The sequence below is a fragment of the Thalassophryne amazonica genome, chromosome 13, assembly GCF_902500255.1.
Source record: "Thalassophryne amazonica chromosome 13, fThaAma1.1, whole genome shotgun sequence".
Lineage (NCBI taxonomy): Eukaryota > Metazoa > Chordata > Actinopteri > Batrachoidiformes > Batrachoididae > Thalassophryne > Thalassophryne amazonica.
In genome coordinates, this window is record NC_047115.1 from 40,522,923 (window position 1) to 40,537,378 (window position 14,456).

Here is a 14,456-nt window from a genome sequence, read left to right on the forward strand (position 1 = left end):
TAAAAAAGGCTGATGGCGCGGGCCACCAAGTGGTGCCAAACTTCCTCAAAATTGGGCAAGTTTAGTACTTTGGAGCCCCTTGGTGGCCAGTGACATCAAGACCCCAATGTTTTTTCAGTTGCATTTGATAGAGTAGAGCCATATCTGTTGATAACATTGAAATCTGTCTGGGGTCAAAGGGTTATGGGCCTTTAAATACAGCCAATTTCACAAAATGACCAGACTTTAGCGCCCCTATATTCAGCGCCATCAATCCCCCAACCAAACATGTATATAAGATGAAAGAGTTTGCCTCCCTATGTCTTTTGATAGTTAAACTAGTTTGGGGATTTGATGGCGCTGAATGTTACACCACTTGAAAGATGGGAATTTAATGAAATAACAGTTTTTGCGTATTTTTGCCTTGAACTTTGATGACCCCTTGCAATGTCACTGTTTGGTTTTTGGTTGAGAAATTTTGGGAAAGTTCGTTTCATGGTAGGTTCCATCTCTAAGCCAAGTTTCGCTGAAATCTGAGTCAGCTTGAATCACACCCTAATGTAAACCTGCCTGAACTTTAAAAATATTGGCTCTTAAATATACAGTTGAAGGTGGCTTTAGAATGGGTTGGGACGACTAGTCATAATAGTCGACTACGACTACCTAACTAGTCAAATATTTTTTATTAGTCAACTAGTCGAAAGCCATTCATTAAGTTCATTTAACCCTTAAAAGAATAGACCTGCTGGAGCTGCCACCACTCTCTTCACTCAGTGAAGAAAGCATGTGAACCTTGGCAGGTGAATTAGTCAACTCAAACGGGTCGTCTATGCTTTGTAAATGAATGCAGGAATTGTCTTCATGCCAATGCTGTTTTTTGTATTTGTGATTTTGTGCTTATACTGTATTTGTTAAAATAAATGTCACATTCGAGTTTCACCATGAAGATTCAAAATCGACTTAATTCATTCAATGCCAAATTTAGTTGTCGACTAGTCGATGACTAATGGTACCCGACTAGTCGACTAATGATTTTAGTCATCCCAATCCTACTTTAGAAGTAATTGTCTCACAGGGTGGAGAGTGTCTGCAGAGTGTCAAAGGCTCCGGGAGTGATGGTTGTCAGTTGGTTGTCATAGAGAGACAGCAGACGGACATTGTGTAGTCCGGTGAAACTGTCATTGTGGACACAGCTGATCTTGTTGTTTCTCAGCATCCTAAATTGTAGACAAATCAAAGTCATTTTCAAATAGGACATTGCATGATGATGGCTGGGATTTTGTATGTGTGTGTGTGTGTGTGTGTGTGTTACGTACAGCATGCGTAGCCCTTCTAGACCACGGAACATCTCACTTCTCACTGAGTCAACCTGATTGGCAGTAAGGTGAAGTTCAACAACAGCTGTTGCGCCTTCAAAAGCACCGTCCTCAATCTCTGTGATCTTGTTGTTGCTGAGATTACTGCAGAAAAAAACATCATAGTGGAGAACTAAATATGCAAGATTAGTTATTTTTGATATTGTTCAAGTGTGACCTACATCTTCTTCAGCTGGGAAAGGTTCTTGAAAACTCCAGTTGCTTCAAGAGTGGTGATCTCATTGTTGTTGAGGCGACTAAAAAGAGAGAAAGTTGAGCCAATTTAGCCACACAAATTAATTCTAATCTGATGATCACTTAAATGGGGTCATATTATGCACCTTTTAAGAAACCTCATTTATGTCACCAGGTCTATTAAAAGTGATATTTACTTTGTTCCCAAAAATATTTCATAGAATCTGAAGTAATGTTGTAGAAAGAATAAAAAAAAAAATTCAGGTCTCTTTTGAGGTCTCTACTGGTACTTTTCTACGTCTTCTTTTTTGGTATTCCATTTGCTCACTCACTTCAAATAAAATCAGTTCATTTATATAGTGCCAAATCTTAAGTTGCCTAAAAGCATGACAGAAGAATAATGTCGAGACCTTAACAACCCTTTTAGAAAGGACACAGGTGACAGTGGTGAGGAAAAACTCCTTAATCAGTTTTTGTAATTTTCCAGAAAGAATGATCAAACAGACTAGAAATGCATCTGAAAATAATGAAGCCCTGTTATATACAGGGTCTAGACTTTTATATATTATATACATCTGCAATAGCATGTGGTGCCAAATACCAGTGAAAAGAGTGTGAAGCAACCTGTCTCTTATTGTGCTACATGACAGTTAGACACAGTGATCATTCTGAGGACAGCATGGCTCATGAATTGGGTAAGTTAACCAGCAACCAGAGAGAAATTATGAAGCTAATTTTAAGATCATGTGATAAATGCAGCAGTGTCATCAAACAACTCTCAAGCAGCTAAGAAATGTGTTGAAGAAGATGGCAAGCCCCCCCCCAAAAAAAGACCATATAAAAATGCTAACAGCCGCATAAATTTACCATGGTCCTAACAGCATCATTTTGTCAGTACATGACTTAAAAAAAATAAATAAATGTTTGCCCATAATATCTGCTTTTATTAGCATTATTTTTCCAAATAAGAGCAATATAAAAAAATTTGGCTTTCAGACAGTCTTTCAAAAATATGTCTTGGAAATGGGGAAAGGGGGTAGTGTTAGAATCAGGACTAATACAGTACATCACGGACGCCTGAAATAATGCTGTTTCAAGCATAAATCTTGTTTATAGTATGGAAGCTTGCAGATGCATGGACATAAAATTTTGGGACTTTGAAGATGTTCAACACTGTACTGCAACCAAATTCAAATGTAGAATGCTGACTAAAAACTGATTTCACACAATATAACCCCTTTTAATTGCACAGTGGAGACTACCACAAGAAAATATTTGAGAATGCTGGGCTTACAGTGTGCTAGTTAAGTCATATTTTGTTGTTGCTTAAAGGCAAAAAAAAAAAAAATACTTAGAGGGTCCTGTCGCCTTACAGCTCAGTGGTGGATGCTGGGATGTGTTCAGGGACCTTGGTGAGCTTCAGATTGGAGCAGTCCACTACATTGGACTCACAGCGACACTTGGGAGGACACACTGGATCAGTGTTGCATGCATTATTCAGACGGCTGTCCTCAGTGCCTGACAAGGAGGGACAAAAACAAAGAACAAATACTCATATACCATCCCACAGACAATGACCACTTTTCAAAACAACACACACTTTATTTACACCCGGCACACACACACACACACACACACACACGATGCTCTAATTCAGACGTCTAATCCCTCTGCAATTGTATTTCGCCCATGTGTCCTGTTATGACCTGAGTAGCAGAGTCCACAAGAACATCCTGCAACTGTTTGAGCACTCAGAAAAGAATGGGTGGAGTTGAAGTGTGTGAAAGAATATTTTTGAGCGGTGCAGAGAACACCAGCAGGGAAGATTGAGACAGGAAAGCCAAAGAGGATTTGGGCAGTGAGAGGTAAAGGAGATGTGACGGCATGAAGTGCATGATTGCATGCACGAAATAAGAGACAGAAGAGAGGTGGGAAAAGAGAGACATGTCTGTCCTTATGGAACAAAATTGAGTGTGGGACATTTTCCTGCACCTCCTCCATCTATGAATAGATGCAACGTACCAAATACTGTGTTGCTGGTTACATCATGGCTGCTCAATAATGGAATAGCAAGGGGAGCCACTTAGAACAGGGTGTGTGTCTGTGTGTATTGTTTCCCAGTGTGTATGTGTTCCATTTAGAGAGAACATTCCAGGATAACATTTTGTGTCCCGTTCCCTCTTGTACACCCACTTCAGTGCACCTCTCTGCCTGAGGTTTGATGAATGACGTCAGTGTGAAACCAAGATTGCAATCATGCACATGAAAACCTACATGAGAAAGAAATCCTGCAGAAATCTGTCAAATTAAAGGCACTGGCATTCAAAAGCACAAAACCTAATTATCAGTTGAATGTGGTTGGACATCATTGACTTTCAGGTGATGCTGTGAACTTTGGGGAATCTATGAATACCCTGGTTGCATTAGTTGAGAAGCTGAGTGATGAGTCGATGATCCTGGAACAAGTCTAAGATCCAGGCTTTTAATGATGTCCTGGATTCGGCCACTAGGGTGTCTGTGTGTGTGTGTGTGAGACGAGGATGCCTTTTAGGTCTAGGTCTCTTTGAAGCATCCTTAGGATGGAAATGGTAAATGGACTGCATCGTATAGTGCTTTTCCATCTGCATCAGACGCTCAAAGCTAAATGGTAAATGGACTGATTTTCCGGTCAGGCTGGGATTTGAACCAAGGATCCTCTGGTCTCAAGCCCAATGCTTTAACCAAGAGACCATCACCGACCCTTTAATATGGAATGGGTTTATGTTAGTTGAACGCTTCAGGAGGCTCAGATGAGGAATATCACTTGCGTTGTGTTGTGTGCCACAACATTTTGGCCATGTGCCGTGTTTCTCTATGCATGATCCAACACGCAGGTGTCTCAATGTTGAGGACCTCAGTAGCTGGAGAAAGCAAGCTTAGCTTCAATGGTCTCAAATAAGGTCCACCTGGAACTAGAAAAAAAATCTGCAGTTCATTGACTGGCTCCAAAAGCAAGCAGGGTCCCATTCAAGGCCATGTTAAAATGGCCAACATTAGAGGAGGAAAAAAACATGTTTACAAATCAAATCAAGTCTGGGAGCATATGCGCTGGTACTGCGCTTTGCCGCATTCACAACACCATGAAACTGCCTTGGGTCCTAGATGTTTAAAGCCTGGTAAGAAATATGCTTTTGGTCTCTGTAGCTGGTTTACCCACCATGGCAAATGTATGGGGGTATTTTTTTTTTCTAAATTCTTAGTTTAAGACGTTTGAAAGCATAAATGTATGCATAATTAGGGGCGTGGCTGCTTTGAGTGACAGTAGTGTGCTGTTGTTGACTGGGGCTGCCGATGCTAGTTGTTGTGGGGGGCTGTGTCTGTCATTTTGAGCATTTCATTACAAATATCTGTAATAATTTGTCTTGTGTGGTAACTTCTAACAGATAATCTAAAACCTCTGGAAGCCAGTATTTTGGCCGAGTGAAATTTTCTTGTGATTTCACTTTGGATGCTAATGGCTTTAGCACTATTAGCAGTTATTGATAGCTTGATCCGTTCAATCAATCAATCAATCAATCAATTTATTTATATAGCGCCAAATCACAACAAACAGTTGCCCCAAGGCCCCAAGTGTAAGTTGCAGTATCGATGGAGGTACACTATGAGGCTATTAAATACTTTACAACTTCTTTTCACTTATTTTGTTGTGGAATATCATCGTTCGTTTTGACCTTTTGTCTCGCTTGAACTATTGGTTATACTTCCCTCTTGAGTTCCAGTAGTACTGATCTGTTTTATCCATATCTGTAAGCTTTCAGGAAATCAATCAATCAATCAATTTTTATTTATATAGCGCCAAATCACAACAAACAGTTGCCCCAAGGCGCTTTATAATGTAAGGCAAGGCCATACAATAATTACATAAAAACCCCAACGGTCAAAACGACCCCCTGTGAGCAAGCACTTGGCGACAGTGGGAAGGAAAAACTCCCTTTTAACAGGAAGAAACCTCCAGCAGAACCAGGCTCAGGGAGGGGCAGTCTTCTGCTGGGACTGGTTGGGGCTGAGGGAGAGAACCAGGAAAAAGACATGCTGTGGAGGGGAGCAGAGATCAATCACTAATGATTAAATGCAGAGTGGTGCATACAGAGCAAAAAGAGAAAGAAACACTCAGTGCATCATGGGAACCCCCCAGCAGTCTAAGTCTATAGCAGCATAACTAAGGGATGGTTCAGGGTCACCTGATCCAGCCCTAACTATAAGCTTTAGCAAAAAGGAAAGTTTTAAGCCTAATCTTAAAAGTAGAGAGGGTGTCTGTCTCCCTGATCTGAATTGGGAGCTGGTTCCAAAGGAGAGGAGCCTGAAAGCTGAAGGCTCTGCCTCCCATTCTACTCTTACAAACCCTAGGAACTACAAGTAAGCCTGCAGTCTGAGAGCGAAGCGCTCTATTGGGGTGATATGGTACTATGAGGTCCCTAAGATAAGATGGGACCTGATTATTCAAAACCTTATAAGTAAGAAGAAGAATTTTAAATTCTATTCTAGAATTAACAGGAAGCCAATGAAGAGAGGCCAATATGGGTGAGATATGCTCTCTCCTTCTAGTCCCTGTCAGTACTCTAGCTGCAGCATTTTGAATTAACTGAAGGCTTTTCAGGGAACTTTTAGGACAACCTGATAATAATGAATTACAATAGTCCAGCCTAGAGGAAATAAATGCATGAATTAGTTTTTCAGCATCACTCTGAGACAAGACCTTTCTAATTTTAGAGATATTGCGTAAATGCAAAAAAGCAGTCCTACATATTTGTTTAATATGCGCATTGAATGACATATCCTGATCAAAAATGACTCCAAGATTTCTCACAGTATTACTAGAGGTCAGGGTAATGCCATCCAGAGTAAGGATCTGGTTAGACACCATGTTTCTAAGATTTGTGGGGCCAAGTACAATAACTTCAGTTTTATCTGAGTTTAAAAGCAGGAAATTAGAGGTCATCCATGTCTTTATGTCTGTAAGACAATCCTGCAGTTTAGCTAATTGGTGTGTGTCCTCTGGCTTCATGGACAGATAAAGCTGGGTATCATCTGCGTAACAATGACAATTTAAGCAATGCCGTCTAATAATACTGCCTAAGGGAAGCATGTATAAAGTGAATAAAATTGGTCCTAGCACAGAACCTTGTGGAACTCCATAATTAACCTTAGTCTGTGAAGAAGATTCCCCATTTACATGAACAAATTGTAATCTATTAGATAAATATGATTCAAACCATGGCAGCGCAGTGCCTTTAATACCTATGGCATGCTCTAATCTCTGTAATAAAATTTTATGGTCAACAGTATCAAAAGCAGCACTGAGGTCTAACAGAACAAGCACAGAGATGAGTCCACTGTCTGAGGCCATAAGAAGATCATTTGTAACCTTCACTAATGCTGTTTCTGTACTATGATGAATTCTAAAATCTGACTGAAACTCTTCAACTAGACCATTCCTCTGCAGATGATCAGTTAGCTGTTTTACAACTACCCTTTCAAGAATTTTTGAGAGAAAAGGAAGGTTGGAGATTGGCTTATAATTAGCTAAGATAGCTGGGTCAAGTGATGGCTTTTAAGTAATGGTTTAATTACTGCCACCTTAAAAGCCTGTGGTACATAGCCAACTAATAAAGATAGATTGATCATATTTAAGATCGAAGCATTAAATAATGGTAGGGCTTCCTTGAGCAGCCTGGTAGGAATGGGGTCTAATAGACATGTTGATGGTTTGGATGAAGTAACTAATGAAAATAACTCAGACAGAACAATCGGAGAGAAAGAGTCTAACCAAATACCGGCATCACTGAAAGCAGCCAAAGATAATGATACGTCTTTGGGATGGTTATGAGTAATTTTTTCTCTAATAGTTAAAATTTTATTAGCAAAGAAAGTCATGAAGTCATTACTAGTTAAAGTTAAAGGAATACTCGGCTCAATAGAGCTCTGACTCTTTGTCAGCCTGGCTACAGTGCTGAAAAGAAACCTGGGGTTGTTCTTATTTTCTTCAATTAGTGATGAGCAGTAAGATGTCCTAGCTTTACGGAGGGCTTTTTTATAGAGCAACAGACTCTTTTTCCAGGCTAAGTGAAGATCTTCTAAATTAGTGAGACGCCATTTCCTCTCCAACTTACGGGTTATCTGCTTTAAGCTGCGAGTTTGTGAGTTATACCACGGAGTCAGGCACTTCTGATTTAAAGCTCTCTTTTTCAGAGGAGCTACAGCATCCAAAGTTGTCTTCAATGAGGATGTAAAACTACTGACGAGATACTCTATCGCACTTACAGAGTTTAGGTAGCTACTCTGCACTGTGTTGGTATATGGCATTAGAGAACATAAAGAAGGAATCATATCCTTAAACCTAGTTACAGCGCTTTCTGAAAGACTTCTAGTGTAATGAAACTTATTCCCCACTGCTGGGTAGTCCATCAGAGTAAATGTAAATGTTATTAAGAAATGATCAGACAGAAGCGAGTTTTCAGGGAATACTGTTAAGTCTTCTATTTCCATACCATAAGTCAGAACAAGATCTAAGATATGATTAAAGTGGTGGGTGGACTCATTTACATTTTGAGCAAAGCCAGTTGAGTCTAATAATAGATTAAATGCAGTGTTGAGGCTGTCATTCTCAGCATCTGTGTGGATGTTAAAATCGCCCACTATAATTATCTTATCTGAGCTAAGCACTAAGTCAGACAAAAGGTCTGAAATTTCACAGAGAAACTCTCAGTAACGACCAGGTGGACGATAGATAATAACAAATAAAACTGGTTTTTGGGACTTCCAATTTGGATGGACAAGACTAAGAGTCAAGCTTTCAAATGAATTAAAGCTCTGTCTGGGTTTTTGATTAATTAATAAGCTGGAATGGAAGATTGCTGCTAATCCTCTGCCTCGGCCCGTGCTACGAGCATTCTGGCAGTTAGTGTGACTCGGGGGTGTTGACTCATTTAAACTAACATTCATCCTGCTGTAACCAGGTTTCTGTAAGGCAGAATAAATCAATATGTTGATCAATTATTATATCATTTACTAACAGGGACTTAGAAGAGAGAGACCTAATGTTTAATAGACCACATTTAACTGTTTTAGTCTGTGGTGCAGTTGAAGGTGCTATATTATTTTTTCTTTTTTAATTTTTATGCTTAAATAGATTTTTGCTGGTTATTGGTGGTCTGGGAGCAGGCACCGTCTCTACGGGGATGGGGTAATGAGGGGATGGCAGGGGGAGAGAAGCTGCAGAGAGGTGTGTAAGACTACAACTCTGCTTCCTGGTCCCAACCCTGGATAGTCACGGTTTGGAGGATTTAAGAAAATTGGCCAGATTTCTAGAAATGAGAGCTGCTCCATCCAAAGTGGGATGGATGCTGTCTCTCCTAACAAGACCAGGTTTTCCCCAGAAGCTTTGCCAATTATCTATGAAGCCCACCTCATTTTTTGGACACCACTCAGACAGCCAGCAATTCAAGGAGAACATGCGACTAAACATGTCACTCCCGGTCCGATTGGGGAGGGGCCCAGAGAAAACTACAGAGTCCGACATTGTTTTTGCAAAGTTACACACCAATTCAATGTTAATTTTAGTGACCTCCGATTGGCGTAACCGGGTGTCATTAATGCCGACGTGAATTACAATCTTACCAAATTTACGCTTAGCCTTAGCCAGCAGTTTCAAATTTCCTTCAGTGTCGCCTGCTCTGGCCCCCGGAAGACAATTGACTATGGTTGCTGGTGTCGCTAACTTCACATTTCTCAAAACAGAGTCGCCAATAACCAGAGTTTGATCCTCGGCGGGTATGTCGCTGAGTGGGGAAAAACGTTTAGAAATGTGAACGGGTTGGCGGTGTACACGGGGCTTCTGTTTAGAACTATGCTTCCTCCTCACAGTCACCCAGTCGGCCTGCTTTCCCGGCTGCTCGGGATCTGCCAGAGGGAACCTAACGGCGGCTAAGCTACCTTGGTCCGCACCGACTACAGGGGCCTGGCTAGCTGTAGAATTTTCTACGGTGCGGAGCCGAGTCTCCAATTCGCCCAGCCTGGCCTCCAAAGCTACGAATAAGCTACACTTATTACAAGTACCATTACTGCTAAAGGAGGCCGAGGAATAACTAAACATTTCACACCCAGAGCAGAAAAGTGCGGGAGAGACAGGAGAAGCCACCATGCTAAACCGGCTAAGAGCTAGTAGCTGCGCTAAGCTAGCGGATTCCTAAAAACACACAAAGTGAATAATGTGTAAATAATTCAGAGGTGATTCAGCAGAGGGAATGCTTTAGTTAAGGCATGTGAAGATTACACTGTGAAACAAATCGTTATCTAGTTAACTAGATCAATCTAACTGCGCAGATTAAACAGCTAACAGATACAGCAAAACACCGCTGTGCTCCGGAACAGGAAGTGATACAATACCGCAGTGAGAGCCAACCACCAGTCAAGTTCAGTCCAGTTAATCCACAATTACTGAGAAAATAAGTGGCTCATGAGTTGCAATGCCCACACCAAAGCAAACCGCTATGAGAACCACCGTGCAGTCCCCAAAAATATGATTTTATAAACACCCGAACCAAGGGTAGCCTCTTAGCTTAGCTTGTTGGTAACTCAAAGATGGGAGGCATGTTCAGGCTTCATTTGTCCTGAACAGATTATGTAGTGTGTCACTGCTCCACCTCTAAACAAATATGGGTCAATCAATTATAGCAAACATAGCAAGACCCAGAGCAGCAAAATCTGGGCTTCATATCGATTCTTCTGGGTCTCCATAGAAAGCCTATGAGTTATGTCATGCACGGTTTGTCCAGTATCTATACAGTATTTGGGAGGGGCCAAAGTGACACAGACGGTTATTGTATTTTCAGGAGTATAAGTCGTGTTTTTTTTTTTACTAGTTTCAGATGTCCTGTGCTTTATACCCTAGTGCGCCTTGCACTGAAATACTTTCACAAGGTGGGGATGGAGTGGATGTCTACTTGTGCAGATGCCATGTGGGACCCGGTGCTGCTTCATAGTGCGATGGATGCAACAACATGTGGCACCTGCGTATACTCCCCAACCTGATCTGACATCGACAGAAAGATTTGCATGCACAGAAACACCTCATTGGCTTTCTGTGCTATGTCACTTTGCAGAATGACTCAAGAGTGTGCAGATACAGACAACGATGTGGGCCATCAAAGAACTTTCCTGCACAAGGCCAGACTGCAGGGAAAGGCATTTCCTGCTCCAGTATAGCGGAACACTTTGATGCAAAGGATGCAGAAGAGCCAGGGGAGATTCATGAGTCACCGCCATCATCATGAGCGCACGGCGGAGACGCTTTTACCGTCATCAGATTGGAGCAAAAGTGGAGAAAACAGAGTGGCAAGTCACGAGGTTCCTGTTTGTACCTCTAAGGCGTTAAATGACTCATCGGTGGAGTTGTAGAAGTTTTGATAATTCCCTACAGGCTGGTTCCTCATTATCAATCATAGAGTGTGTGCGGCTGTGTACTCTCAGTGTTATAATTCAGGGAGAATAAAATTCTCATTAATCGCGTCAGGCTTTGATCTTCCTTCTGCTTACATTGTACTCCCATTTGTTCAGTAAGCCGGTGCTGAGCTTTATCTCAGCTCAGCAAACAAAGGCACATTAATTTTAAATACACGCGTAAGGCATAAACAGTCACAAAAGGCCACAGAACACACACACACACACCAGTGCTCCTCATTATTTTCTTGGAAGTGCTTTTGTTAAGAACCCCGGAAACATCCGCTGATAGGAATCTGTGTCCTCTGGTGGCCTCTGTTTTCATTAGCGTTCACTGATAGTTGGGACACACTTTCCTTCCCCTCTGCCCTTCTATTCCTCCTGCACTGATCTCCTTCTCTGCTCCTCTTGGTGACTTAACCTCTGTGCTCATGCCAAAGCAAAGAGTGACTTCCTTCTGACACTGTCTACAATGGCTTACGAAAACAGAGCTGAACAGAAACACACTGCTGCACTTCCCAACAAAATGCACACAGTGCTGCAAAAATAGTGCCTTCGTAAGCCTGCACATTTCATTTTTTGTAACATTAAATAAATAAATACAAAAGAAAACAATAAAATTCGGGATTCTTACAAAAGCAAACTGAGATTTCTGACTTCCACCAATCTGGATCCAGATCACCTCCAAAATTCAGTGGAGTCTTCCATGCCCTAATATCTATCTGTGGTGCAAATTTGGTGAGAATCCGTTAAGTAGTTTTGACAGAATCCTTCAAAGCCTATATTAAGTGAAATCTTGATCCAGAATCAAGCTCTGGATCACCTCCAAAATTCAGTGGAGTCTTCCATGCCTTAATATCTATCTGTGGTGCAAATTTGGTGAGACTCTGTGAAGTAGTTTTGATGGAATCTCTCAAAGCCTATATAAATTGAAATATTGACCCAGTATCCGGATCCAGATCCAGATCCAGATCCAGATCACCTCCAAAATTTAATAGAGTCTTCCATGGCCTAATATCTATATGTGGTGAAAATTTCATCAAAATACCATAGTAGTTTTGAGGTAACCCTGCTACCACACAGACAAATAAAAAATTAAACAGCAATAATTTTTTTACATCCTTGGGGGACGTAAAAAAAAAAAAACTTTAAACCATGTCATAAATTAAAGAAAAAATATCAACCAACCAAGCCAAGGTCATGAGCATTTCCAAATCACTGAATGTGTTTTGGACCTCATTTACAGAAATCAATGCGAAATACAAACAGTATGCTACTGCACTGTAAATCTCTCCGAAGTAAGCAGGTCTCAAAAACTGAGTGACTATGTAAGAAGGAGACCAGTGAGGGAAGCCACCAAGACACCAGTGAAGGAATTAAAGGATTCTGTGGATGTGATTGGATAGACTAAGCATAGTGTATCTTCTGTCTGTTGCATCACTGGTTATACAGATTCATGATGGAGTGGAACAAGGAAGGATTTTCTTTAAAAGACATCGCATTTCAGTTAGCTACAGCTTGTTAGAAGGCACACGAGAGATTCAAACCTAGACTTGATGTTTTCTTGTATGAAAATCCTTCTGTACATCTAATTAGATTTGACAGTTCTCAAAAACTGAGTGGAAGAAGGAGACAAGTGAGGGAAGCCACCAAGATGCCCATAACAACTCTGAAGGGGTTAGGAGATGTACAATGTACAGTTTCTCTAATCACAGCCACAAAAGCATATACCATATTTTCCAGACAGTCGGACAGCTAAGTACAACTGCCAGAGGACCACGTAGAATGTGGGTGGAGCCAGTCCAGACTGAGTCGTGCACACCTGCATGACCGCAGCCCAAATGTTGTTGGACAACAGTATGTAGACACGGACTGCTGACAGACTGCACCAGAATCACAAATAAAGCACTCAGGCTGCTGGACGGATGCACCCGAGTGCCCGCCCTCCCTCAGTCACTCACTCACTCACTCACGCTCCTCCACTTGCTCCCTCACATGCACTGACCTCTGAGCAGGACACTGCACTGCCAGGATGGACATGTGTGGGAGACACATGACGGAGTGTCAGCACTGTGCTCACGGACACATAACGGCGACGGTGATGTGTTCAGTACACAAAGTGCACAAAAGAGCTGTGCTCCTCACTGACTGGTTGGATTGTCGGCACACAGCAGGACAGTACCTGACATGGAATATTTTTATGCCATAGTGAACAGGGCATTTGTGAGCTGATGTCAGCAAAAGGCGCAGCCGGGGTGGGAGGGACTTCCCTGGCCAGTGTCCGCCCTGCGCTGTTAAACATACCTGAGGCTGCACCTGCAGTGAGTTCACATGTACATTTATGGTGTCATGGGTTGGCGAAACAGTTACACCGTCATTCCTCTGACAGATGGTAAACATGTCATAATCTGTGTATTACACATGTGCAAAACAATCGAAGCAGCTGCGTGAATGGGCACGTCCATGTTGACTGCTCTGAGACTGCTGTCCGTCATTTTCAGACTGCACCTCGACAGTTTTTGGATGTGGGCTGATTTGTCATTCCGACACCATTCGGCCTCATTCATGCTATGTGTGACGAGTGTCTTAGATTTGTTATGACTTGGTGGCTTTCCTCACTAGTCTCCTTCTTGCACAATCACTCAATTTTGAGAAAAGCCTACTGCAGCCAGATTTACCTTCCAGTAGCAAACTGTATTTCTTAATGATTGATGTAAATGATGTCAATACATATTGAGTGATTTGGAAATGCTTGTGCATCTATCCCTTGACTTGTCTATGGAAAACAAGCTGTAAAAGTGTTGATTTAATTGTTTTGTACTAACAGAGGCACATACATTTTTTCACAATGAGTTTTAAGGGCACAATTCTCAAAATTAAAAAAAAAAAAAGAAGGCGGAACTAATAAGTATATGTCATGGACATGAAGGAGCGAAGCTCTTCAGCATCTGATCATGTCATTTCTGGGGAGCATTAGCATGGCTAAAAACGTTCATGCAAATTACACACTAAATAGTCACTGACTGACCTCATGTGCTGTCAAGGTGTGCAATGCCTCTCACGTTCACGTTCCAGGATTTGATGTCGATTCAACATTTAGCATTTCCTGTTTCAGTGTTGACTAGCACTGAATTCCCACAAGATCTCCTCTATTCATGCGAGATCTCCTCTTTCTCTTTTTTTTAATTTTCTTTTCTTTTGTTTTAAAAATTGTGACAAACAAAAAGTTACACAAAAAACTTACAAACCATACCAGAGGATAAACATACCAGTGCAAAAACAACATAATGAAAAACAAATTAATATCCTCTGTTGTAACTCCAGGAAGACATTTCCTGTTTCTGTTGGCTAAAAATTTGGCCCTTCCTGTTTCAGTGATAACTTGCCACTGAATTCCTGTGAGATCGTCTCTATTGTCAATCCATGAAGTGTCGATCCAGGAAGTGTTCA

At 41.4% G+C, this 14,456-nt stretch overlaps 1 protein-coding gene across 1 annotated transcript in view; it reads right to left on the reverse strand.

Annotated features, from left to right (window-relative positions):
• The window catches only part of slit1a (slit homolog 1a (Drosophila)), a 290,699-nt gene that overhangs the window by 46,841 nt on the left and 229,402 nt on the right, over positions 1-14,456 (reverse strand). Inside the window, 4 exon segments of the mRNA XM_034184458.1 lie at positions 1,053-1,196; positions 1,296-1,439; positions 1,517-1,591; positions 2,903-3,047. Coding sequence (XP_034040349.1) covers positions 1,053-1,196; positions 1,296-1,439; positions 1,517-1,591; positions 2,903-3,047 — 508 coding nt within the window.